The 26154-nt window shown below is 45.0% G+C and overlaps 1 protein-coding gene across 2 annotated transcripts in view; it reads left to right on the plus strand.

Moving 5' to 3' along the window:
* Positions 1 to 26154, plus strand: part of VPS53 (VPS53 subunit of GARP complex) — a 127174-nt gene that overhangs the window by 57430 nt on the left and 43590 nt on the right. For both annotated transcript variants that reach the window (XM_081218221.1, XM_081218222.1), the window contains 3 exons: positions 7107 to 7208; positions 13697 to 13791; positions 24244 to 24486. In XM_081218221.1, the coding sequence (XP_081074347.1) occupies positions 7107 to 7208; positions 13697 to 13791; positions 24244 to 24486 (440 nt within the window). The remainder of the gene's footprint in view (positions 1 to 7106; positions 7209 to 13696; positions 13792 to 24243; positions 24487 to 26154) is intronic.

Genomic DNA, 26154 nt, shown 5'->3' on the forward strand with positions numbered 1-26154 from the left:
TGGAAAATCTTTTGTGGTCACCATTTTGTTTCAGGGTATCAGAACTACAAAATGAACCAGAGTATATCATAATACCCTTTAACATATGCCAAATTTCATAGAAAGTTAGCAAATTCCTTGGAAGATTATAGAGCAGATAAGAAGTCAGCCAAGGAGCCAAGTTGACCAGAGACCCTCCCAGGCCTGTGCCCTTTCCCCTCTTCACTTTATCACTCAGGTCCCTTTAAGCCCCTTGGTGACTGATTGACAGTCAAACAATGAGGGTGAGCTTGAGAGGGGATAGGCCCTTCCTAACTGACCCATGTGATGCATCATCTTTTGCTCTTTTTTTTTTTTTTTTGCGGTACGCGGGCCTCTCACTGTTGTGGCCTCTCCCGTTGCGGAGCACAGGCTCCAGACGCGCAGGCTCAGCGGCCATGGCCCACGGGCCATGGCTCACGGGCCTAGCCGCTCCGCGGCATGTGGGATCTTCCCAGACTGGGGCACGAACCCGTGTCCCCTGCATTGGCAGGCGGACTTGCAACCACTGCACCACCAGGGAAGCCCTGCTCTTTTTTTGACACATGCGATTTGACATCTGTGAGAAATCTAGACTGAAATAGCCTTAAGGACAGGGCTTGTTTTGTTTTTTACTGTTCCAGCCCCAACAAGCTTATAACACCCTGTGCTGTAACTGTTACTGGAGGAGGGGAGCTGCCAAGCCTTCTAGCTAATTGCCTAAACTCCTGACCCTTTAGGAGGGATTTTAAATGGTCTGTAGGGCTTCCCTGGTGGCGCAGTGGTTGAGAGTCCGCCTGCCGATGCAGGGGACACGGGTTCGTGCCCCAGTCCGGGAAGATCCCACATGCTGCAGAGCGGCTGGGCCTGTGAGCCATGGCCGCTGGGCCTGCGCGTCCGGAGACTCTGCTCCGCAATGGGAGAGGCCACAGCAGTGAGAGGCCCGCGTACCACAAAAAAAAAAATAATAATAATAAATAAAAATATTTTTTTAAAAAAAAATAGTCTGTAAATTAAGGGACTTTCCTGGCAGTCCAGTGGTTCGGGCTCCACGCTTCCAGTGCAGGGAGCATGGGTTTGATCCCTGGTTGGGGAACTAAGATCCCACATGCTGCGCTGCACGGCCAAAAAAAAAAAAAAAAAAAAAAAAGTCTGTAAATTAAAATGCCTTGAAATTAAAAGCAAATGTCTGGGTATGAGTTAACTATGCCCACATGCATTATTAGGGACTCGACGGTTAGATTTAAGGTTAAACATTATATTCAGCCTCTATGAAAGCACTGAAGTGAAAATCACCTTAAAATGGTGAATTTTATGTTAATTATATCACAATTTTAAAATACCAAGGGTTTTAGAAAATATTGTCTGAGTTTAGTTATAAATCATCTTCACGTTTCATGTAATTTGTTTACCAAAAAAAGAGACAGGGAGAGAGTAATACATGCTTGTTAAAGCTCAAATAAATTTTAAAAGAACAATCTCTTCTTTCTCAGTTACTCTAAATCCCTCTCCCCAGAGATGTGCACTGTTTAACAACTTGGGGTATAATTTGAGACTCTTCCAAGCATACACGTGCACACATGCACACACACACACCCCGGGTTTTTTTGTTTGTTTTACAAAAAACAGACAGTGTTGCCCATGTGTCTGAAGAGGACTTTATTTAGTGCTTCTCATGTGATCGGCATTTATCCACAAGTGTTTTTCAAGCTCCGTCTTGGTGCAGGGCCTTGGGAAAAGATGAAAAATTGAATCAGACAGGTGCTTATGTTCTATTAGGAGAAAGAAACCTATGCATAACTGTCACAACGTAAGATATGAACATGGTAGTACCAAGAGCAAAAGAGGGGTTCCAGTGACGTTAAACCAGGTGCGAATAGTCCTGGACTTACCGTCCTATCAACTGAAGCCTCCAAGCCATCTCTTTAAGAACAAATCAGGAACTGGGCTGGAGCAAAGTGTTTATGGAATGAGAAATGCAGACATTGTGGAACTTTCACCTCATAATGAAAGCTCTCTCCTCCAGAGAAAGGAAATAGATTCATCTTAAATTTCAGAATTCCTTCTTTGATAATTTGAAGTGTCCAGCTGAGGCCTCGGAAAGGCATGTGTGCAGGCAGACCCAGATATGGATGTACTACTGACCAAAGCCTGACCATCTCTTCCCAACAGTAAATTTGACAGCTTGGCTGGCCCGTGGCCCTTGTGGTTCTGAAGGTGGGTGTGGGGAGTCCCATGCGGTTTAATTAGTAGGAATTAACTTGCCGAATGAAGAATTGTTCCTTCCTGTATGGACTTGAAATCAACTGTCATCACAGCAAAAAGAATGAATCCTTTTAAAACTGGAAAGTCGTTCATCCCTCGGCAAATTTTCGGTTTCTCTTAGCAGCCCCAGAGCTCATGGAATATGTCATGAGTTCTGTCAAATCTAAGCCTAACCTTGTAATTCTCTGTGGGCTCTGACAGCCGCAGAGCAGGAATGAGAAGCACGGTCTGGTTGGCTCCGCCCGAGGGGCCCTTGCACAGAAGGCTGAGTTGTGCCGGTGATGGCTCCCTGCAAAGACTTGTTCTTTTATCACAGCAAATCAATCTGAGCAGTAACATGGCCCCCTAAATAGCAGGAGTCTATGTCCACCCCTCAGGGTTTTATAATATAATATTTGCCAATAGGATGGTGGTACAGGCGTTACTTTGCGGGCTTCACTGGAGACTAGGGGAGAAGGGTGAAGCCTTGTAATTTGATGGGTGCATTGCTTTCATTTCCTGGAGGGCTCCCAAAGAGACGGTATAGTAGGGACAGGATCTCACTTGTGATTAAAAAGAATTCTTTTTGTGAGTCTTCGAAGTCCTGTGCTCCCCGCTCTTTCCCTCCAGAGAGTTGCTTCACTGAGAGAGGCACAGCCACGGTTCTGCCTTCGTGACTTGCCCACCCCGATTAAACACTAACGACAGCCCCCATGTGCTGAGCTTCCCCTACGAGCCGACCGTTGTGTGAAGCTGCTCTATAGACATAGTCATGCTTTGCGTGCGTTACCTCATTAATTCTCACGACAGCTCCGTGCAGCGGGTGTTGATATCCCTTCACGTTGCAGCTAGAAGGACTGAAGCGTGGAGAAGTTAAGCCACGTACCCAAGTGGTAGAGCCTGGGCGCGAACCCAGCCCCGTCCCTCAGTCGGTGGTTGCGCCAGCCCCACAGTTGCTCGGGCCAGAAAGCGCACGACTCTCGATCCCTTTCTTTGCTTCCTCCTCACATCCACCCTCTCACCAAGTCCTCTTGACTCTCTCTCCTAAAGATGCCCCACGTCTGGCCACTTTTTTCCATCTCCACAACTCTAGCTTAGCCCACTCCCACATTAGCCCCACCTGGCACGCTGCAGCAACCTCTTCAGACTCTAAAACTGGATCCTACCGCTGCCCTGTTTAAAACCCCCAGTGGGGCTTCCCTGGTGGCGCAGTGGTTGAGAGTCCGCCTGCCGATGCAGGGGACACGGGTTCGTGCCCCGGTCCGGGAAGATCCCACATGCCGCCGAGCGACTGGGCCCGTGAGCCATGGCCGCTGAGCCTGCGTGTCCAGAGCCTGTGCTCCGCAACGGGAGAGGCCACAACAGTGAGAGGCCCGCGTACCGCAAAACAACAACAACAACAACAAAAAACCCCAGTGACTGCCCAGTTGCCTTGAGAAGAAAACCTAACCTTTCCCACGGCCCATGACAGGCTGTGTGATTGGGTCCTGGCTGCCCCGCCCCCTCACCCCGTCCTCCTTTCATTCCAGCCTTTGCATGGGATCCCCCTGGTGAGAATGCTCTTCTCCAGATCTTTGCCCAACTGGCTCCTTCTCCTCATTCAAGTCTCTGCTCAAAAATCCACTCCTCACAGGGGCCCTCTCGGATCACCATATGAAGAAGCAGTTCCCCAGCCTCACCCACAGCCCAGCCCAGTTCCTACGTTGTATTTTCATCGCAGTGCCTCCCTTCTTTATCTTGCTCAGTGCTGCATCTCCGGTGCCTAAGAGTGTGCCTGGAGCTGAGCAGGTGCTCAGCACATGACTACGGAATGGATGGCGTCATGTGCTGGTCCCTTTGCCTAGAAAGCCCCGGCCATGCCATGCCCCTCCCACACTGAACTGTGGAGCATCCTTCAGTTCTGGCTCAGACGTCGTTTCCTCAGGGAAGTTGTCTGTGACCCTCTGTTGCATCCTTTCATCACCTTTGCTTTCCCTGCAAATAATCACATATGCTTGTGTGATTATTTGGTTAGAGCCTGTCTCTTCCACCTGACTGTAAGCTCCCTGAGGGCAGAGGGTGGTCTACCTTGCTCCCTGCTTTCCCCGTCGTGCCCAGCACATCCCTTTGTCGAATGGGTGAATGGAGGACTGAATCCCTTTTCTGGTATCAGCTTGGTCCCTGGTTGGAATGTGTGTGCCTGAAATGAACGAGAAGTTCCTGAGTGCCCCTGACTCCCTGGTAATCTCATCCGTACGCGACTAGAGAGAGACTGGGGGAATAGGAAAGACACCTTTCCTTTTGGGACTCTCCTGACCCGGTGACACCAACAAGTAGCCCACATTATACTGTCTGAAACGTTGCTCTGCTTTTTCAGTGTTGCCTTTTATGTTTGCTTCTTATGACTTATGTCCACCCGTTGGATACCCCACCGGTGAGCATGGAGCCCAGGAACACCCTCAGTCCACTTCACCAATGTCCCCTTTTTGTCATATTTCCAGTAACACATTGTTTTTAAAATGAGGCCCATCTGTATATAATTGTGAGACGTTATTATCAACCCTGGTAGACCTAGCGATAGATGAGGAACGTTTGGTTCAAAAATCCATATCCTGTTTCTGTGGCTGAATGATTTTGAACAAAGCTTTTCACTTCAGTTGCTGGCTTGCTCTTTACACCTCCAAAGGACTGAAAGACTCAGAATCATAGAGATTCAGCTTATCAGTATGATCCCCAAACCCACTGTTTGAGCCAGTGGGATCAGGAATCCAGTGCTATTAACTAATTTAACTTGTTGTTGAAGCTTAGATTTCCTTTCTCACCCTCACCCTAAAATACCAGCAACCCTCACAGAGACAACTAAAACTTAGAAATATGGCTTTCAAAGAAACACTTCTAAAACTATCCTAATTTTGGAAATGAATGTAAATTGCTTTACATTTATAAGGATTTTTTTTCCATATCAGGCAAAGAAGCCAAAGTTCGGAGTGTATACATTTGAAATGTTTGCTGGGTTCTTAGACCATATTGTTTCTCCAGAGGATACCACAAAAATCATTGTCCTACTACTGATTACCTTGAGCTAATACATTAATCACAGGGCTTTCTTCATACACCAAGGCTCTGTCTAGCTACATAATAGCATCCAAGTGTTTTGGCCAAGAATTAAGTAGTTGACATGAATGTAAGTGGAATTGTCTTAAAGCCTAAACCAGACACAGGTGTGGTTTTTGTTTTTGTGTTTAAGTTTTCATTTTTCTGGGTTGTTTGGTTGGTTCTTTTTTTCTTTCTTTCTTTCTTTCTTTCTTTCTTTCTTTCTTTCTTTCTTTCTTTTTTGGTAATATCTTCAGCTGATGTCCTGGCACTTGACAAAGTCATTCACACACTGTGGTCCATCTGCCTTCCCTCTTGGCGTAGGGATTAGTTCAAGCTGCTCCACTGATATATGCTCAAATGTCATAAGTACTTTTAAAAACTCCTCTCCACCCAGCTTCTTGTCTCCAGAGAGTCATTCCTTTCCCCTTCCCCTCTTCCCCAGCACCAGCCAGTCCCTTTTATCCTGCTCGTCCACTTAGTTCCCTTTCTGCTAGAACGCCCAGCTCCCTGGCATAAATAACATCCTGAGGTAGAATTTGTAAAAAATTCCAAAGATCTGCCTCGATTCTGTTGTCACATTGGACTCATCATCGGTAATATGTATCATGTGCTTCTCCTAGGGTTTCACATGCTTTATCACATTTAATCACTCAAGTAGTCCTGTAACTCTATCCTCCTCATTCAGCAGACCGGGCCGCGGGGGCTCAGAGAAGCTAGACGGTTTGGCCAGCGCAGCAGCATTGGAGCTAAAAACCCACATCTCCTGCCTCCAGCTTTCCTGCTAGCCCAAGGTCCCACTCGATATCTTTTGAAAGAATGGTCGCATTCAGGAGCTGGGGATTAATTTTTCTCAAGATTTTACTGTGGTTGTTGTAATGAGACTTATTTGGAAAGGGACTTCTCTCTGTAATCTAGAACACAAAAGATTAGCTCTATAGTTTCTTTAAAAATTTTTTTTTTTTTTTATTTTTGTCTGTGTTGGGTCTTTGTGGCTGCGCACGGGTTTTCTCTAGTTGCAGCGAGCGGGGGCTACTCTTCGTTGCGGTGCGCACTCTTCTCATTGCGGTGGCTTCTCTTGTTGTGGAGCATGGGCTCTAGGCACGAGGGCTTCGGTAGTTGTGGCTCGCGGGCTCTAGAGCGCAGGCTCAGTAGTTGTGGCACACGGGCTTATTTGCTCCGCGGCATGTGGGACCTTCCCGGACCAGGGCTCGAACCCATGTCCGGCAGGCAGATTCTTAACCACTGTACCACCAGGGAAGTCCTATAGTTTGTTCTTGAATTCAAACCCATCTGGCATTTTGACTCATTCATATTTATGAAGACCTATGACATGCCAGACACCAGAGGTAGAAACAAGACAGATGTGATTCCTGCTGTCACAGAAGCTAGTGGGGAGAAGACAAATAAATGAGCAGTTGTGGTATTTTAGTAAATACCTGGGTAGGGGACATACCGGGGTGATGGGAGCGTGTGACTGGGACTTCTAACCCAGACTTAACAGGTGAGAAAGGCTTCCCAGAAGAGGGGACTTCTGACTTGAAGACCGAAGGATGACGGAGAATTTTAGGCAGCTTGGGATTGGGGTTGGGCAGGCAGTAAGGTTTCAGGAAGAGGAAAAAGCAGTGTGAAGGCCTGGAGGTGAGCATGTGGTCCAGGTTGTCTCAGTTTTTGCTCATTAGATCAGATTTCATGATGTAGCTGTTGGAGAGACTTGGAAAAAGCAGATCAGTGGGGAAAGCTACTGACCACGCTCAGAAAATACCTATCTGTTTCTCACATCTAATCAACAGAAAAAACTCGAGTCTCCACTTGCATCCACCAATCCCTTCCTAGAAGATGAGCCAGCACCAGAGATGGAGGCACTGGCGATGGAAAAAGGAGACGTAGAGCAAGTAAGTCTGGTTTGCGTTTCCCTGTGCAACCTACCTAATGTTTGTTTCGGAAAATGGGTCTGCTTGCTCTAAATGTGATCCCTTGGCTGTTGACTACGTTCAGAGATGACAACCTTGGTGGTCTTTATAGAAGACCTTGATCTGAAAGTGCGTTTAGAAACCAGAGTGAGAGAGCAGCCCTTCCTGGCCCACCCCTTGGCTCCAGGATGGCACACGGGCCTTAGCAACACGGCCAAGCTTCATTCATCAGCCCGTGTGGTGGGGCAGCAGAACTCTGCCCTGCCTCCTTCATCATCTCCCAAGCTTGTCAGCTGAGCTTTCCATTGTCCCCTGATCTGGTCTGGTGATGACATGAGCGGCTGAAAGATCCCGGGTGAAGTCAGCAGCACCATCAGCCAGGAGAGGTCTCCGCTCAGCATAAGGCGAGCACCTTAGTCTGGAAGCCGGTGGGGAGGCCTGGAAATACCATGGTGACCAGTGGCATATTTGGAGAGTTCCTTTTCAGGGCATACCGGCACCTTCATTTCCTTCAGCTTTTTCTGTCCAACTCTAAATTTCCTCTCCCTTCATCCCACAGAATGGTGTTTTTGTTTCACTGCCGTTTTACGGTGAGAGAGCTTAGAGCAATAAATCAGGACTTTTCCTGTCTGGATTAGTGAGCCTTCTTTTTAATTTTCTACACTTGGCTGCTAGAGGATTATATTGTGGTATTGTTTTTGCTCCAGACATCACCGAAAGGGAGGCCTACTGGGAAGAGCAGCTCTGGGAAACCCGTAGCCACGCACTTTGCAGTTAACCCCACATTCCTAGCATGGGGAGGGTAGGTGTACAATCCTGGCAGGAGCCAAGAGAGCAGAATTGCCAGGAGCCGTTCTGAAGTGACGTCATCAAATGTGTCTGACCCATCGGTTAAATAATTATAATAACATGGATGCCTCACATTTTCATGGTGCTTTATGGTTTAAAAGTCCTTTCCACGCTTTATTCCCTTTCGTCCTCGCAATGCCTGCCTTTACTTTTATAGGATTTTATATGGGAGCTGCTGGTTAAGTGACTAGCCCAGGGTTACACAGTTTGAAACTGGAGGAGCTGAGACCAGAAGCCAGGTCTAGAAGTCAGAGACTAGAATTCCTTTTCTGGCGTTCCTTCTATTACATCGGTAATGTCTGCCTGAAAAGTGGAGGAAGTAGAAATGCATCCCGTGAATAAAAGTGAATGGATAAAACTGAAGGGATACCTTGAGGCCGTACCCCAGAGATCTACGGGATTAGACGTGATTGATTTAAAGCCATCATATCACCTAGGCTGGGAGAAAACAAAAGATTTCTTCTAACTAAAGAAATGCGTCTCTCACATTTTGGGAGAAAGGACTGGGACGGGAAAGAAGACTCTGGGTGTGGAGCTCAGCCTTCTCGTGTGTCCTCCACCCGCGTTCGGCACCTGCACCCTCTGAGCTGACCTTGTGTAGCCGGGACGTTTTCAGGGCCCTCGTGTCTCCCCAGTACAAGTGGCTGCCATTGTCATGTCCAGGATTGTGTAGCTGAACGCTCAGATGCTGCCGTGAAAAGTTATCCCTTTTGCTAGTCATCCCTGGATATTATTAAACTGGATTATGATAGCCCCCATTAGCTACAAAATCAGTTTTGCCAGGTAACATATGATTTTTCTTTCTTGTGGAACGTTTTACTCATCTTTTAAGCTTGAGGTTACTGTCTTAAAGACAAAGACCTGCTCATTCTAAGGACACAGAACACAGGTACACGGGGTAAAGCAGAGTCACGTGATGGGGAAGATGCCAGACTCTGGTTTGCCATTAGCTACCCGCATGACCTTAGGTAGGTTTTTACTCTCTCTAGACTTCCCTCATTTCTCCATGTGTAAAGAGAGCCAGTGGTTTTCCAGCTGTTTTCCTTGGTGCCCTGTCAGATGTCACTGTGGGGAGTTGGGAAGAGACCAGGGCCCTAAGCCCCTCCAAATACAGCAGTTCTGTTTTTTGTGTGTGTGTGTGATACACGGGCCTCTCACTGTTGTGGCCTCTCCCATCGCGGAGCACAGGCTCCGGATGCGCAGGTTCAGCGGCCAGGACTCACGGGCCCAGCCGCTCCGCGGCATGTGGGATCTTCCCGAACCGGGGCACAAACCCATGTCCCCTGCATCGGCAGGCGGACTCTCAACCACTGCGCCACCAGGGAAGCCCAGCAGTTCTGTTTTGAGTCACTTTTTTCATGGACTTCCAGATAAAATTGCTTTTGGATCAGGGGTTCTAGGTGTGTTCGAAAAGAAACTATTGAAAACCCCTGGACTACATGATCCACCCGCAGCTTCACAGGCTGTTACTTGTTAGTAATAAAACTTACACGTCAGTGACTCATGACTCCTCAGCTGCCATCCCGACCTCCCACCACCTCCCCAGCACCTGTCCCACTTGTGGTTGATGATGTGGGAGCTCAGGACCCCCCTTTTCCCAGCCACTCACTGCCTTCTGGAGCTGGGCGCACAGGAAGATGAGGAGCCAGGTGGGGTGCTCGGGGCAAGCCCACAGTGTGCTAGCGGCGAGCTCGGCCAGAGGTCGGGGGAGGCCCCAGTAGTTGTCCTGGATTACCCAACCCATTGCATCACTGCAGTTGGCAGACGAGTGGCCCTCGAGGTGAGGGTCGCTCCCTGCTCACCGCTGCAGTTAGGCTATGGAGAAGGGAGCGTGAACTTGAAAAGAGGTATTTAGTTTGAACAATCAGTTGCCAACATGTTCCTGATGATTAAAAAATGGCATCTGAAGAGGGACTGAGGGTACTCAGAGTATAAAAGGAAGAGAGAAGAAATAAGGAATTTCTGGTTTTAAAATGTACCCTTCTGGTGATCCGAGCAGTTAGATTTAATCTGTTTACACTGGATAGTAATAAAAGGAAATGGGACCAGCTGCAGACCTCCTTACTGTGACAACAGTAACCTTTTATTATTCCATCAAACTCCAGGAGGAAATAGCTTAAACATCTGCAGCTTTTGGACAGAATTCACACACTCCAAAATCCAGCCTGAGTGCTACTGCTAAATGACTTAGTATATTCTTTAAGCTGAGAAGCAACCCTTGGGGGAGCTGGACGGTACAAAGGGAGACACCAGTATGAGCCGAAATTCCAGCCCATTTCATCTAAATATGAGCACAGCTGTGAGGCAGCCAGAGGCAGGAGGCAGCCCTGTGGAAAAAAAGAAAAAAGGAAACTTCAGGCAATCCCTCCCATTGTTCCCCTCTTGCTTCCAGCTCACGTTGAAAACCCTGTAAGAGGACAGAGAGCCATGGCGACAGGGCCCTCCTCACTGCCAGGAGCGCAGTTAGCGGGCGGAGGCTGGGCGGAGCGGACTCCCCTGCGGGGACGGGGGTCGGGCCACCTGCACTGTCTGGTTGTGCGGCTCTCTGAGCCACATCCAGAGGGTTCTGTGGGGCCTCATCAAGCACGGGGCCTCTGGGAGACTGATCGAGATGAGTTTGTTGGAATATCATGTAGTCATTTTCCTTAATCATTAGAATCTATGTTTTATACTGAATGAGCTCTTCAGACTTATCCATACATTTTTATCATATATCACTTTTGTGCATACATAAAAAGGAAAATATAAGCAAAATAAATAGGTTAAGATATTCCCAAGACTTCTTCACATTCAGAGTCTAACTCTGCTGAACCACTTAAAAAAAAACACTTTTTATTTTGAAATAATTATAGACTCATAAGAAGTTGCACAGAGAGGTCCTGGGTACCCATCTCTCAGCTTCCCCCAGTGCTGATGGCTAACATAACTATAGTGCGTTATCAAAACCAGGACGTTGGCTCTAACCCCGTTTTCACTTGGGTGTGGATGCCTGTGTTTCCCCACAGTGTGGGCCTCCAGGTCATCAGGAGTGTTGGTGATATGCCGTTTCTCAAAATGCTCCACTACTGTACCTGGGATTATCTGCCACATTTTTTATTGTTATTTTAAACTTTTTTTCTTTTTTAATAATGTCAAACTTAGGGAAAGTTTTAAGAATATTACAAGGAACTCTCAACTATCTTTCACTTGGGTTCACCAGTTGTTACTATTTTGCTACATTTACTTTTCCATTTCCTCCCCCCTCCCTCTCTCTCTCTCTCTCTCTCTCTCTCTCTCTCTCTCGCTCGCTCTTTTTCTCCCTCCCTCCCTCTCTCTCTTTCAGAACAAGTAAGTTTATAGGTATCACACCCTTTGCCTCTGAGTATTTGAGTATGTATTTCCTTTTTAGGAAATATATTCACTTAAGAAAGATTTTCACTTAAATTACTACATATCAAAATCAGAAAACTTAACATTCGTACAATACTGTTATCTCATTTACAGACTTACTTAAATTTTATAATGTGATTCAAGAGTGATAAATTGAAACATTGTCAATAGTTGGAAAAGTACACATAAATTAGTAGGTAAATAAAGCCAAATACAAAATACACATGTTGATTTAAAACATGACAACATTCTATATTATATAAACTCCCATTTATAATTTCCAGAAGCTATCCTACAGATGTGTGAGTATTTTTGTCAAGGGAAGAAAATATAAATAAAGGGAATAATTATAATATTTATGAAGATTCTATTTTAATTAATGAAAAAATATATGGCTATAGTGGCCATATTTTCCAGTTCTAAAATCAGGATATCTAATCTTACAAAAGTTATTCAGATTAAATCACATTTGTCTATTCATTTATCTGATCATCTTATTGAAAAGAATAGAATTATTTTTTTAAAAAGGTAACTGACTTAGAAAATGTATAACAAATAGATAAGGACCATACCTTCACAACCATCATACTACATCATGGATCCCTCATTTTAAACTAATGGAAATGTGGAAAAACTCCTAAGGCATCTGTGAAATGAAGTGGGACTTTGAATCCAGTCAGTTTAAACTCAGTGAACCTGAACTTGAGAGCCTCTTACAGTCTCAGCCTAAGACCTGACTTTGGCAGTGGCTTCTGGATGATAAGAGAAAATAGCCCAGACTGTAGTTATTCTTAGGAAGGACCAGAGTTTCTTCAAATCCTGCAAAAAAAAATTAAAGACATGGAACTCTTAGAAGGTGAAAAGGGAAGAGAGTTAAACATGAAATTAAGTGGGATATATCTACAGTTGACATTTAATTTTTGGTGATCATTACCAGTTTTTACAGATACTTTTAACCATTACAAAGTTTTATTTGTTTTTAATTACTAGAAGAAGGTAATCATTTCTGTCTGTTATTAGGGGGCTTAGCTTTTCCTCTTTTTATTAAAAGATACGAGCCATTCAATTCAACAGGTGTGCTGTGCGTGCCAATTTATATCCAGATTGTATTCTTGTATCAAGCCCAGCAAAGGCCCAAGGACCTCTATCTATTTTCAGATACCAACAAACAGAAATAGATAGAATTGGCTTTTTTTTTTTTTTAGGAACAGAAAGAAATATGTAGGAAGATCCTTGTTTATTTTTTAGATGTTTTGAAAGGGAATTTAAGTAGCAAATAATAGTTTTTAAATGCTTGCCTGCCCGGATGACCTTTTTATCAGTGGTTTCCCAGTTTCAGTTGGGGACCAGTACTGATCCAGGTTTTAGCTGGTGCAAGGCAAAAAAATAAAGACAAAACAGGCAGCCTGTGTGTCTGTCTATCTCTTTGTCTTTCTGTCTGGTATAAGGTCACCAACTAACTGTCTTTTCTTGGGAAGGACGGCCTTTATGTGGCTATTTTCTCTTATAAAATGTTTGGGTATACGATACTCTTTCTTTTAGGAGCTTGTGGTTAGAGTAGAAAGTAACAAAATAAAAGGTTAGCAACCCTGTGTTGACCCCCTACTTTTCTTTTTTTCTTATATTTGTTGGTGAAATTCAACAGTCTTAGGAAGCACCGCAAGACAGCAATGATCTACTAGAAAGCGTTCTGGTTTAGGAGACAGGAAACTTCACCATGTGCCTTGAGGCAGGCTGCTAACACCCTCTGAGGCTCCCTTTCTTTAGGTGTAAAATAGTAGTAATAATTCCTATACTGAGGATTGTTTTGAGGAATAGATGAGATATTTTGTACCAAAGTGCTTGGCTCATAATAACAAGCAGTAAATGGAGGCTTTTGTGAAAGCACTTTATATGTTCCAAAGCACTGCACAGCTCTGCGGTGCTGTTATTAGCTAGAATTTACATTTTGAAAACATCAGTCAGATGATGAAGAGCTTCCAAATTGAAAACGCATGTGTTATCAAAGTAGCAATAAATCTTTCACCGCACAGAGCACGCAAATGATGCCAACAAAGCTGGCTTATTGTTCACAAACTGGCATGACTTATAATACAGGACACAGTCTCAGTCTAGTTACGCCGAGTGCTTCTTATCTGTAAGTTGGGAGTGAACTTTGAAGGGATGTTTTCTTTGAAACTGTTTGAAAGTTTGCAAAGATGGCTCAAATATAGGGTTTCTTTTTTCTTTTCTTTTTTTTTTTTCCTTTACAGCCAAAGAAGCCTAAAGTCCCAGACAATCCATTTCACGGCATTGTTTCCAAGTGTTTTGAGCCTCATCTCTACGTGTATATTGAGTCCCAGGACAAGTGAGTGATGAACATTTTGCTGCCTTCTCCTGCATTTCTCGCTCCTTGGGTCAGGGCTGGGGCCTCACAAGGGCACAGCTCCTTCTAGAGGTTGAAGGAGGGACTTGGGGCACCTGTTACCCTCCCTGGAAACCTGTTAAGGATGTTTTTCGGCCTTTTGAGTGTTATCATGTATTGTGTCCATAAATCTCAGAAGCCTGAGTTTGACTCTAACAAGGTTCCAAACAGGTCCCAGCACCTACTTCCCAGGTGGGCGCTGAGCCCGTATCCCACTCTGTATGTCAGCCCGTGAGGCTTTACAATGTCAGGCGCTGGAAAGTGGAGAAAGAAAGCCTCATCTCTAATGTATATGTTTTCAAGTATAATTTGTTTTAACTTTTCACTGTGAAATCATTTAGACTTACCAAAAGGTTTTAAAAAGCTCTCATATACCCTTCGCCCAGAGAAATGTTAACAGTTTACATAACCGCAGTTATCAAAACAGGAAGGTACCGTTCTCCCACGGACGTCCTTTCTCTGGTCCAAGATCCAATCATGCATTTAGTTGTCAGGTCTCTTTAGGCTCCGTTAAGCTGGAATAATTCCTCAGTCTTTTCTTTGTCTTTCATGACCTTGACACTTTTAAAGAGTGTTTGACCAGCTATTTTGTCCAAAGCCCTCAATTTCTGTTTGTGACGTTTCCTCTTGATTAAATCAAGGCTATGCATTTTGGGCAAGAAAACCACAGAGGTGACATTGTGTACCTTCTCAGAGCCCAGTGCGTGATGTCAGGAGGCATCTCACCTGGATTTGTCCTGTTATTGCTGAAGTTGACCTTGACCACTTGCTAAAGTGGTGTCTGCCAGCTTTCTCCCTGTGAAGCCACTATTTTTTGCTCTGTAATTCATAAATATCTTGCGGGGAGGGGGATACTTGGGGACTATGTACATATCCTATGTCTCATCATACTTTGCCCACTCATTTTTCACATCCCTTGATGATTCCTGCCTGAAACAATGATTACTGTAGTGTTTGCCAAACGTTGATTGTCTGTTTCTGTCATTTCTTCTATATTTACTCATTAGGGTTCTACTATAAGGAAGAGCTTCCTCTTCTCCACCACTTGTTGGTTTGTTTTTTTTTTTCCTGTTTGGGCTGATGTGTTATATTTTCTTTGATGAATTATCATCCATTTAACATATATGCTTTTTACAGAGGGGCTCCAGAAAATGTTTACAAAGCAGCCCACTGCAGCCAGGTTCCCTCACAGCCAGAAGAGTATGGTCATGTTCCAGTATCCATTGTTCATGCAAAGGACAGAGATCCCTCTTCATCCCCGAGTCTCTGTCCACAGCCAGAGCAACTGTGGAAGGCCCTTCCATGCTGAAAGGCACATTTTGGAAAGGCCCAGTTTCTGGAACAGGCCGAACTGACAAGAGACAGGCTGGTCCAGGCTCTGAGGAAAGGCCCGTAGCCTAAAGAACACATGCTTAGGAGGACCAGACAGTGGCTCACATAGGGAGGACAGCAGCTGTGAGAAAGTTCTTGAGGGGAGTTCTCAGGGAAAGCATTTAGGTGCTGAAGTCCAGTCCTTTTTTTTTTTTTTTAATGCTTCTTTCAGTTTAGCACATTCTTGCTTCCAGGTATGTTTCAAGGGTAAACCATAACCTTAAGAGAACATTTCAAGTGGCTATTTGTGTCTTAAATGGAACATTATTGTTATTCAACTATTTGATTTTATATCAATAGATGGCTTCTATTCTTTTCTTCCCTGATTACAAAATGCTTCATATGAAAATCCCAGAAAATTATCTTTGTAAAAGAGCTTCTACGTTAACAAAAACAACCTCCTCACCGCCTCCCACCTCACACAGAAAAAGTTGCCTTGACGTTTTTTTGCCTTGTAAAGCCCCAGTTTTCCTCCTGCTCTCTGTCGGGCTTGTGTCTGCAGGCATGCAGAGGGGCAGTAGTTACTATTGCCATTTAGTCCTTTGAAAACACCCTCTCTTCTGCGTTCACACAGTTTTCTCTCAGGATATTTTTTGTGTGTGTGTGTGGTACGCGGGCCTCTCACTGCTGTGGCCTCTCCCGTTGCGGAGCACAAGCTTCGGAAGCGCAGGCTCAGCGGCCATGGCTCACGGGCCCAGCCGCTCCGCGGCATGTGGGATCCTCCCGGACCGGGGCACGAACCCACGTCCCCTGCATCGGCAGGCGGATTCTCAACCACTGCGCCACCAGGGAAGCCCTCTCTCAGGATATTAATAAGACACCCTTACGGAGCAGGAAAAGGAGCAGCTATTTGCCTGTTAGATGAACAGGTCAAGGAGCAGCCCACCCGTATGACTATTTTGGGACAAAGCCCTCTCTTCTCTTATCAATCCAAATTCTTATTTTTTAAAAGGCTTAAAAGCTATTGGGTCCAGGGTTTAAAGTACACATCTGAGATAACCGTGTACTTTCTCAAAACTTATCTGGTCTAAAGAGTCAGTTTTCTGAATTATATGGTGTCATTCTGGGATCTGCTCTTTTCGCATGGCCTTGATGCGTATAAAGCGCACTCATTGTTCATAAGACTTTGGGCCAAGAGCCAGCCCTCCCTTCCTTAGGGACTCTCCATTTCTGTATGAAAGCTGCAGTGCTGGCCCTCACCCTGCCGTCTGGCCTCGCTGGGATGTTCCCGCAGCACTAGTGCAGTAGCGGAAGCTTCTCGTAGGAGAACTGCGCAGGCTGTGCTGTTGTCGTTCCAGAATAAACAGCAAACGCTTGAAGTAGAAAATAGAGTCCAAGAAATCCATTTCCTCGTCTGTTAAAGAAGGGCATCAGACAAAATAATGCCTAAAGCAGCAGGTCATTAACCTTTTTTGAGTCATAGATCCCTCTGAGAACCCGATGAAAACCACAGGTCCTCTCGCCAAAAAAAATCCACATAAACCCACACACTATTTTGAGGACAATTTCAGGGGGTTCTACAAAGCTCGCCCTCCCTTAAGTCAGAGAATCCTAAGACTGGGGAAGGAACTCAGGTGGGGACTGATTGAGGACAAATTACTACTCTTGTAGTTCCGACTCAGAAATCTGCAAGGGAGGAAAATCTGAGACCATTCACAAGTTCCCCGATGACCGAGACCCAACCCAGGGTAGCGGAAAGAGCATGGGCCTGGGTGCCAGACAGACCTGGACTTGAGTCCGTGCTCTGCACTCACCAGCCTGGGGCCGTGAGCGTGGCCCTAACCTCTCCGAGTTTATTTTGGGCTCTCTACGGTCCAGGGAATAATGCCCCCCTCACAGGATTAGCGGTGAGGAATAAATGACATGACACGTTGTCGCTCGGCACAAGTAAACAGCACTCGGGAACTGTGCCTGCCCTGCCCTTCCGGTGATCTTGTTCCGGACTCTCAGGTGGCTGGGTGGCCTGCTGCCAGCTCTCTGTGGGCCTGGCGTGACGTCCACTCTTCCGTCTCCCCAGCCTCCCACCTGCCCGGGGAGAGTCCTGGCAGCACCTGCCCCAGCCCAAAGCCCAGCCTTGGTAGGAGGACTGCGGCGCCAGTGCTCAGGGAGGAGGAGTGGGGATGTCCCTCAGCCACCTCTTAGCTGGCTGGGCTGAGCTGTCCTCCTGGTGCTTTGAGCAGCTTTCTCAGTTTTTGTCTATGTCCAAGGAGGAAGTTAGTAGTGTCTCTTCTACTCTTGGGCATGTAGGCGTTTTCTTTGGCTGACTTGCAGGAGAGATTTCTCTCCATAGGCACTTTCTTCACTCCATTCAGTGACATTCTCAGTCCAAGAAATTATTAGGGACTCCATTTCTGCCCATTCTCCTGAGTTCCCTGTCATAGCTTTCGTTGAAATAGAGCCCGCCACCCCTTCTAGCTGGGTGAAGCCTAGAGTCTCTCTATAAACTAATGTTGCTTGTTGTTTGTTTTGAATTAATTTCAAACTTTCAGAAGAGTTCTAAGAATCGTACATAGAGCTCCTGTGTATCCTTCACCCAGGTTCCTCAGTTAACAGCTGTCTCTCGCGCCTCTGACACACACACTGACAGACACACACATACGGGTATATGCACATACATGTTGTTTTTCCTGAGAGATTCAAATTCTCAAATTGCAGGCAAGATGCCCCATTACTCCTTAATATTTCAGTGTGTGTTTCCTGTAAATAAGGCCACAGTCTATGTAATCATGGTACGAACCATCAAAATCAGGAAGGTAACATTGATGCAGCACTCCCATTAAATCCATAGACCCCATTCCCTTTCCCCATTTGCCCCAATCCTGTTTTTTATAGATCTCAAATCCATTCCGGGATCACAGGTTACATTTCTTTGTCATGTCTCTTTGGTTCAATCCAGAAGAATAATCTATTCTTTCTTTATCTTTCATGACTTGGAAATTTTTTTTAATTAATTAATTATTTTATTTTATTTTTGGCTGCGTTGGGTCTTCGTTGCCACGCGCAGGCTTTCTCTGGTTGCAGCAAGCTGGGGCTACTCTTCATTGCCGTGCGTGGGCTTCTCCTTGGCGGAGCACGGGCTCTAGACACGCAGGCTCAGTAGTTGCGGCTCACGGGCTTAGTTGCTCCACAGCATGTGGGATTTTCCCAGACCAGGGCTCGAACCCGTGTGTCCTGCATTGGCAGGTAGACTCTTAACCACTGCGCCACCAGGGAAGTCCCATGACTTGGAAATTTTTGACAACGTGTAGGCCAGTTACTTTGTGGAATGTTCCTCAGTCTGGTTCTGACTGATGCTGGCTCATGATTTATGATTCATACAGAAGTGGTGCCATGTTCTTCTCAGTAACTCTTGTCAGGAGACACATGGTATCAATGTGTCCCACAGCTTGTGCTGGTCAATTTTACTACTTGGTTTAGATGGTATTGGCCAGGTTTCTGTATTAATTAATAAGTAATTAATAAGTGTTGATTAACCTTGAAACCACATAAATAGCCTTTTTCTCATCTTTCACTTACTTATTTTACCATCTGTTAATGATACTTGCCTGAATCATTTATTACTAAGATAGTTGCCAAATAATTATTTTTCTAATTCCATCATTTCTTCTACATTTATTCTGTTTTAAGAAACAGCCTTCTCTGTTCCCCATTTATTTGTATCAGCGTGGACAAATTCCTATTTGTGGATATAGGAATTTGGATTCCTATTTTATTCAATGGGTTATAGTCATTACTATCTTTTTTTTTTAACTTTATGTTCAAATAAATTTAGACCTACAGAAAAACTTCAAAAATAGTGCAGATTTCCCATATTCCCTCTCCCAAGCTCCCTTAGTGTTCACATCTTACATAACTGCAGTACAGTTATTATCAAAATCATCTAGTAAACATTGGTACAGTACTATTCACTGAACTCCAGGTCTTATTTGGATTTTACCAGTTTTTCCACTCATGTCCTTTTTCTCTTCCAGGATCCATCATTATTTGTTTTAATGCTCAAATTGTCCTGGTTTCGGCCCCTTCCAGCTAGTTTTCCATTCTTTTGCCTGCCCCTAGCGTTTTCTGAGTACTTTCTTTCTGGCCCAACAAAATATACCAGGCTCATCTTGTACTTTTCTAACCCAGCCCTGGAGTCATCCATTTTTCCAGGATCCCTTGTTCCTTTGGTGGGAAATGATATTTAGAAACTAAGTCTGCGCATTATATATGTTCATTGCTGCTGGGGTGTCATGCTTCTAGGTCCTCTGAGCTGAGAGAACCAAGAAATATATGTATGTGTATATCTACATATCTGTCTACTTTTCTACCTATTTATATTTTAAAACCTGTGAGTCTATGCCAGTAACTCCAATTCTAACCTAACCTCAGGGTTTATTGGAGCGTCCCCGTCCCACGTCTGTAACTACCTTCTACAGCAGTGAGAAGCTTGGTTCCCAGAATCCTCCATGTATTTACCTGCTCCATTTACCCATGTGGAACCCATCTCCCAGGTGTGCTCAAGCCAGAGCTTGGCTCCCTGCTGGCCACACCAGAGCCAATTCCTCTGCCCCAACCAAAGGGAAGGGGTAGGGGTGCATATTAGTCAGCGCATCCTTGGATGAACAAGTTCTCTAACTTCCTGGGGGTCTTGAGCCGCTTTGCCCGTACTCACCTCCTTGCCCACTTTTACCATCTTCCTCCCCCAGAGCCATCACTCCTGTACTTTCCAGTTAGGATACTGTTTCTGTGAATGTCAGCTGCAGACCCACCAGAAGAAACGGCCTCGGTCATCCATACCTAAGCTTGGTGTGCAGTGTGGTTTTCCTTCTCACCGTGTTTTAATCTTCCCCTCTGGTGCCACCGCTCTGCAGTAGTCTTTATTCCTAGGTCGTTTTATGTATCAGTGGAACTCCCAGCAGTATTTCACATGGCGCCCCCAAAATGCTTATACAGTTCTTGGGTTAAAAGCTCAAGCTACAGGGAAGAGGATAAAAGACACCACCTGCATCCATGACACGTTTCCTTAAGCTGCAGAGAAAGTGAATCACAGCAATAATCATAATACCATGTATCTGTATAGCACTTGCGAGTTTTGAAATCAAAGCATCGGATAGTGGATAGAGCTTGGCTTTGGAGTCAGAGAGGCCCCAGTTCGAATTCCAGCTCTGATAAATTCTGTGAACTAGGGCAAGTTATCTTATTTTTCTCAGCCTCAGTTTCTTCATTTATAAAACAGGCATACTAATGCCTTCTGCTCAGGGCTGTTGTGAGGATTAAGTGAGATTGTATTTATAATGTAGCCAGTGCAGTGCCTAGTTTATAGGCATATAGCCTAGTGTGAGAGAGAGACCAAAAAAAGTTTTTGGAGCACAGCATGGAGGGGTAAAGGTATGAGCAGTCTGCTGTGGGAATCCAGAGGTGTGTATGAACCTAACTGCAGGTGAGGCTTTTCTCAGTCTGTGTCTTCTGCCTCAGCCAACTCCTCTCCTTCTTCCCGTCCTCTCCCCCTCACACCATATTCTGTACTTACTTCTGACTCCAAGCCTTTGTTCTCTTGCCTGAATCTGCTGTGGAATTTTCTCTCTAGTTTCCTCTGTTATTTCCTTTGTCTAAAACAAATTGGTCATATTGTCTGTACTGCAAAACTAGCATTTTGTTGCCATCTTGAGATCTAAAGATCATAAACATGAAGGTCCTATCTCCCCCAATAGGTCACAGCCTGTAATGGACAGATGCTGTGTCTTGACCCCCCACAGCACTGTCATCAGGACTTGACCCTTTTTAAACTCTTACTTGAGTGTAATTGCTTTAGGGTATGAAAGGCGCACCCCTGTGATTCCATTCAACAGGTCCGCACGCCCCGTGTTCCTTTCTCCAGTCGTCCTTCCTATAAGATCCTGCCGAAACTCAGGGTAGTGTTCGGTGCCTGGAAGAAATGGTAACCTTTGCTTTTTTTGTTGTTGGGCTCATTTATATCTTATACTTGCTGCCCACAGCGCCTTGTGCGTACGAAGCGCTCCATCCATATTTGATTGGATTGCGTCCTCTTTGCAAGCTCGTGAACTTCACCCATTCCCATCCGGGTGACTTGTCCTCTTCTCTTCTGTGGAGCTATTTGATTACTCATTGTCTAGTGTCTCGTGTGGCATAGAAGCAGGCTGACGAAGAGCGCAAGATGGAAGTGGGGAGGGGTGGGTCACTCTGGTCTATTTCTCGTTCACACCAGAGAACCATGTCAACAGTAACCCAAGAGACATTCTGCAAAATATGGAAGATCTTTAGTGGTATTTTTTTTAAGAGGAAATTTTGTCTCTGTCTACGATCACAATTAATTTACAGTCTTACTCATCAGCTTGGCCCCGAAATAGGAGGTAGGTGAGGAGGTATCCTGGCTTCAGCTTCCAGCGGCATTAGAGGAGTGGTTCAGGCAAAAAATGCATCGGAGCTCTCGCCCCTGTTTTGGTTGGCACCGTGGATTTGGAGGTTAGAGGCTCTCATAGGAAGACTCCAGAGGACCCCTCCCCTGCTGTTCCGTGCTCTCCTCCAGGGCACCAGCCCCAACCCTTCCACTCCCATCCCTTGGGAACAAAACGTGGAGGTTGATCCGCCAAGTACATATTGGGCACCAATGTAACTGGGAGCTTAGCTGCCCACAGAAGCTTGAGGGCTGGGCCTCGGGAGAGAAGAAGTAACATAGACATTATCCCTGCCCTCGAGAATCTCACGATAACATACGTGGCGCAGAGAAGAAGATTCTACCACTATAAAGCGAGCAGCTTTCACCTTCTCTGCCAACTTCAGCTCATAAGAAGTGACTGGCTACAGTGCTGTTTCAGGAAGGCTTCTGAAATTACCGGGGAGATCAGTGAGAAAGACACAGCCATTCCTGATGAGCATGGCCTACCACGGGCCCAGGATGGGAGAAGGTCAGCATGTTTCCTGAAGAGTTGACATCCTCACACTGTATAATGAAGTGTTAAAAAAAAAAATAGTCGTCAGTGTGTTACAGATGACAGAAGTTGCAACTGAGGTAGAGGATGGACGTGAGTAGTAGGAGTTATCTAGGTGCCCCCTGAGCTGAGCTGGGAGGGTGAGTGGACAGGTGGTGACGGGAGAGCCACCAGGGGACGCATCCAGGCAGATGCACAGAGTCGGGGATAGAGATGGAACAGAGGGCAGCTGAGGGGAGTCTGGCTGGAGCGTGGGGTCGCTGTGGAGGAGACGTGGGAAAGTAAATGGAAAGGTGAGCCAAGAGGAGGGTGTGAGGAAGGAGGGTGGTCACGCAGGAGCTTTCCGAGGTCAACTAACTTGCTCCTTCTCTGCTTGCTAACCGTCACCACCATCACAATGGACCGTCCTAGGCCTGAAGTTCTTTGAGGGCACAGTGGCTATATCTGGATGTAATAAACTTTCAATAACAAAAGCTCTTGAGTAAAATGTCAATTTTCTCCTGTTCCTACTCATTAATACTGCATGTGGTTCTTGTTTTTTTTCTTCTTGACTGTTATATAAATACGGGAAAAAAAACCACAGCTGGATTCCTGTAGCCTTAGACAGCAACTAAAAAGATGCAAAATGTTAAGAGGGGTGGGAACACCCTCCTCTCCCCCATTTTTCATAGAGCACAACTGTGCAGGGACCAATTAATATAGCCCTGCTGGATGTGAACAGTGATGACTCAGTGTAACTGAGGCAAATTCAGTGATGTTTGAACGGGAAATGGGAGAAAGTTGCAACCATCTTCACCACTGTGACCTGGGGCAAGCCTGGAGCTGCTCAGTATTTTCTCTCCTCCCAAGATTTCTTACACCTTTGATTTTGGAAGTTGTTAAGAAGAAACTGCATTAAGGGAGAAAGAAAGCATTCGACTGTTTCTTTACAGTTTCTCTTTGTTTAGTTGTCTGTCTGCTGGGTACCTTTAGGTTAATGATATCTAAATATTTGCCGACATCATAACCTTTTTGTGTTTGAGGAGTAGTAGGGTAGAGTGGGTAAAAGCATGAGGTTTAGAGCCAGGCTGCTTGGTTTTTAATCCTGGCTCCTCCACGCTCTGGCTGTATGACTTTGGACAAGTCCTTTAATTTTCTGCACCTTGCTTTTTGAAAAGGAGGATAGCTTTAGTCCCTACGTCATAAGGTTGTTGTGACGATTAAGTGAAGTTCACTTATAAAGACTCTTACAAAAAGCTGGCATGGTGCCTGGTACATCGTAAGTGTTCAGAAGATGAGCGCTGTCATCATTGAGGGTTTTCATTTGTGGACAGGGGAGCTGGTACTGATATGGTGGTAGGACCAGTGCACACACTTCAGCGGTAGATTCTAGGCTCAGCTCTGCCACTAAATCATGTGGCACACTTTCTGGGCCTTATTTTTTCCATCTCTTAGAGGATCCAATAACACCTTATCTTTCTCCCAGGGGTTTGGGGTCAAATGTGATCATGAAGTGCCTTGAAAAGTATAAAACAGCACACAAATGCCAAATTTTATCACTGCTGTTATCGTAGGAGTGGTGGTGGTAGTTAATGATGATACTGATAAAAATGGATCCAGTTTTTAAAAATGTTTTAATTATTTTTTATTGAGGTACAGTTGATTTACAGTATTGTGTTAGTTTCCGGTATATAGCAAAGCGATTCAGTTATTTTTTTCAGATTATTTTCCATTATAGGTTATTACAAGATATTGACTATTGTTCCCCATGTTACACAGTAAATCCTTGTTGCTTATCTGTTTCATATATGGTAGTGTGTATCTGTTAATCCCATACTCCTAATTTATCCCCCCCCTTTTACCCCTTTGGTAACCATACATTTGTTTTCTATTTTTGCGAGTCTGTTTCTGTTCTGTAAGTAGATTCATTTGTATTGTTTTCTAGATTCCACATATAAGTGATATCATCTAATATTTGTCTTTCTCTGTCCGACTTACTGAAACGGGTCCAATTTTAAATGTAAAAAGCATGAGGAGTGAGCGCCTCGTGGCAGTCAAGCACGTTTGTTTTCTCTTTCTTGAAATAAAATAACGTTTCATGTCTTCTTCCTCCCAGAAACCTTGGGGAGCTGATAGATCGGTTTGTGGCCGATTTCAAAGCCCAGGGGCCACCTAAGCCCAACACGGACGAGGGGGGCGCCGTGCTCCCCAGCTGCGCCGACCTCTTTGTCTACTACAAGAAGTGCATGGTGCAGTGCTCACAGCTCAGTACCGGGGAGCCAATGATCGCCCTGACCACCATTTTCCAGAAGTACCTCCGAGAGTATGCCTGGAAAATCCTCTCTGGCAACCTGCCCAAGTGAGTCCTGTTCTTCCTGGTCTGACCGGAGAAGTGAGATTCTGAATATACCTAAGTATGGAAATCTTTAAGGAAATCCACCCTGAAGCTGTTCACTAAACTGCCAAGAGTATCAGGGAGGAAAACACCCTTAGGGAGTTCCCAAGGGTCTGAAACTGTTTCCTCTCAAATGGGATTCCACAGCTGATCAGGACCGCTAGAGGAAATCAGTACTGCCACGCTGGCCACTAGCATAGGTCAGATCCTGCCACGGTGGACTCAGGGGAGTCAGTCCCATTATAGATGTGCTTAGTTTACATGGATTCAGTGATAGGTACTTGGCAAAAGAAGTGGGGTGGTGGTAGCAATGACTTTTGAACAGCAAGGGCAGTTCCATTCAGGCCAAAGTCTCTCTTATGGTGTGTGTATCTTGCCCTCCTGGGTTGAGTCTAATGTTTAAAGATGTGGTAGGATTTGGGGAAACGTGGTTGCATAGCACAGCTCCGAATTACAGTGACTTCACTCTGTTATTCTGGGGCATTAAAATATTGTTATATAGCTTATTACTTGAAATGAATGGATTGTTCGACTAGAGCTTTAGAGATATTTTGGTTATATAGCAATTTCTATTGTAATAGAATATGATCTGAAGCAATGCTTCGAATCCAGTAATTATAAATCACCCCCATAGCTAAACTCAACAGTTTGGAATTTAGTTTCTGTCACTGTCACTAAAATGTGTCATATATAGGAGTTTTACGTAATTGGGAGGAAAGAAAAATAAAATCCCTTCGCTCTACGAGAGACTTGAAGTAACAGACGTGTTTTACAAATGAGAATTTCTTTGAATATGATAGACATTATTTTTAAATTTTTGATAACTTATATCCTGATTTTCAAAATACTGCAAGTTTGTTGTAGTTTGTAAAACACAGAAAAGCACAAAGATGAAGATAAATATCACCACCCAGTGAAAACAGGTTTAACTTTTCAGTATACATTTTTCTGTTCTTTCTTTATATATGTATACATTTTTCTGTTCTTTCTTTATATATGTATACATTTTTCTGTTCTTTATATATGTAATGTGTGTGACTGAATGCTTCTGTTTATTTGTCTAACAGGACTGGACTATAGTGCTTATAGTTTTATACCCTGCTTTGTCATGCTGTGAGCATTTTGCCATGTGTATTAGTCAGTGTCACAGCAGGAAATAAATGGTACTCAACTGGGATATTATTACTAAAGCCACTGTTCACAGAAATGGGGGCAGGTGAAAGGAACCAAGGGAGGATTCTGAAGCATCCAAACTCTAGTGGGTAATTGTTACTACTTTAAAACTCACGTGACAGCTAGGGCTGTGGACAAAGGGCTGCCTAACAGAAACTGTAGTCATAGGGGCCACGGTCACTGCCAGAACCACACTGAAGCAGAGGGAGCAGGAAGGCTAGTTGTTGCTCCGACTTCTCCTCAACCTCTCTGACTTCCTACAGCCTCTGCTGTTGGCTGAAACCAACAGGAGGCCAGAGGGCTGGGGAGCCTGGGTGATAAGTCTGCAGAGGTCAGTCTCCCAAGCGGTGAAAAGGGAAGAGAAGAGCAGAGAACAGTCAGCACAGTAAAAATATTCATCAAGACACTTTTTTTGTCCAAATTTATGTATGTGTGTATGTATGGCTGCATTGGGTCTTT

The sequence above is a fragment of the Mesoplodon bidens genome (genome assembly GCF_964165515.1).
Source record: "Mesoplodon bidens genome assembly, chromosome: 19".
Lineage (NCBI taxonomy): Eukaryota > Metazoa > Chordata > Mammalia > Artiodactyla > Ziphiidae > Mesoplodon > Mesoplodon bidens.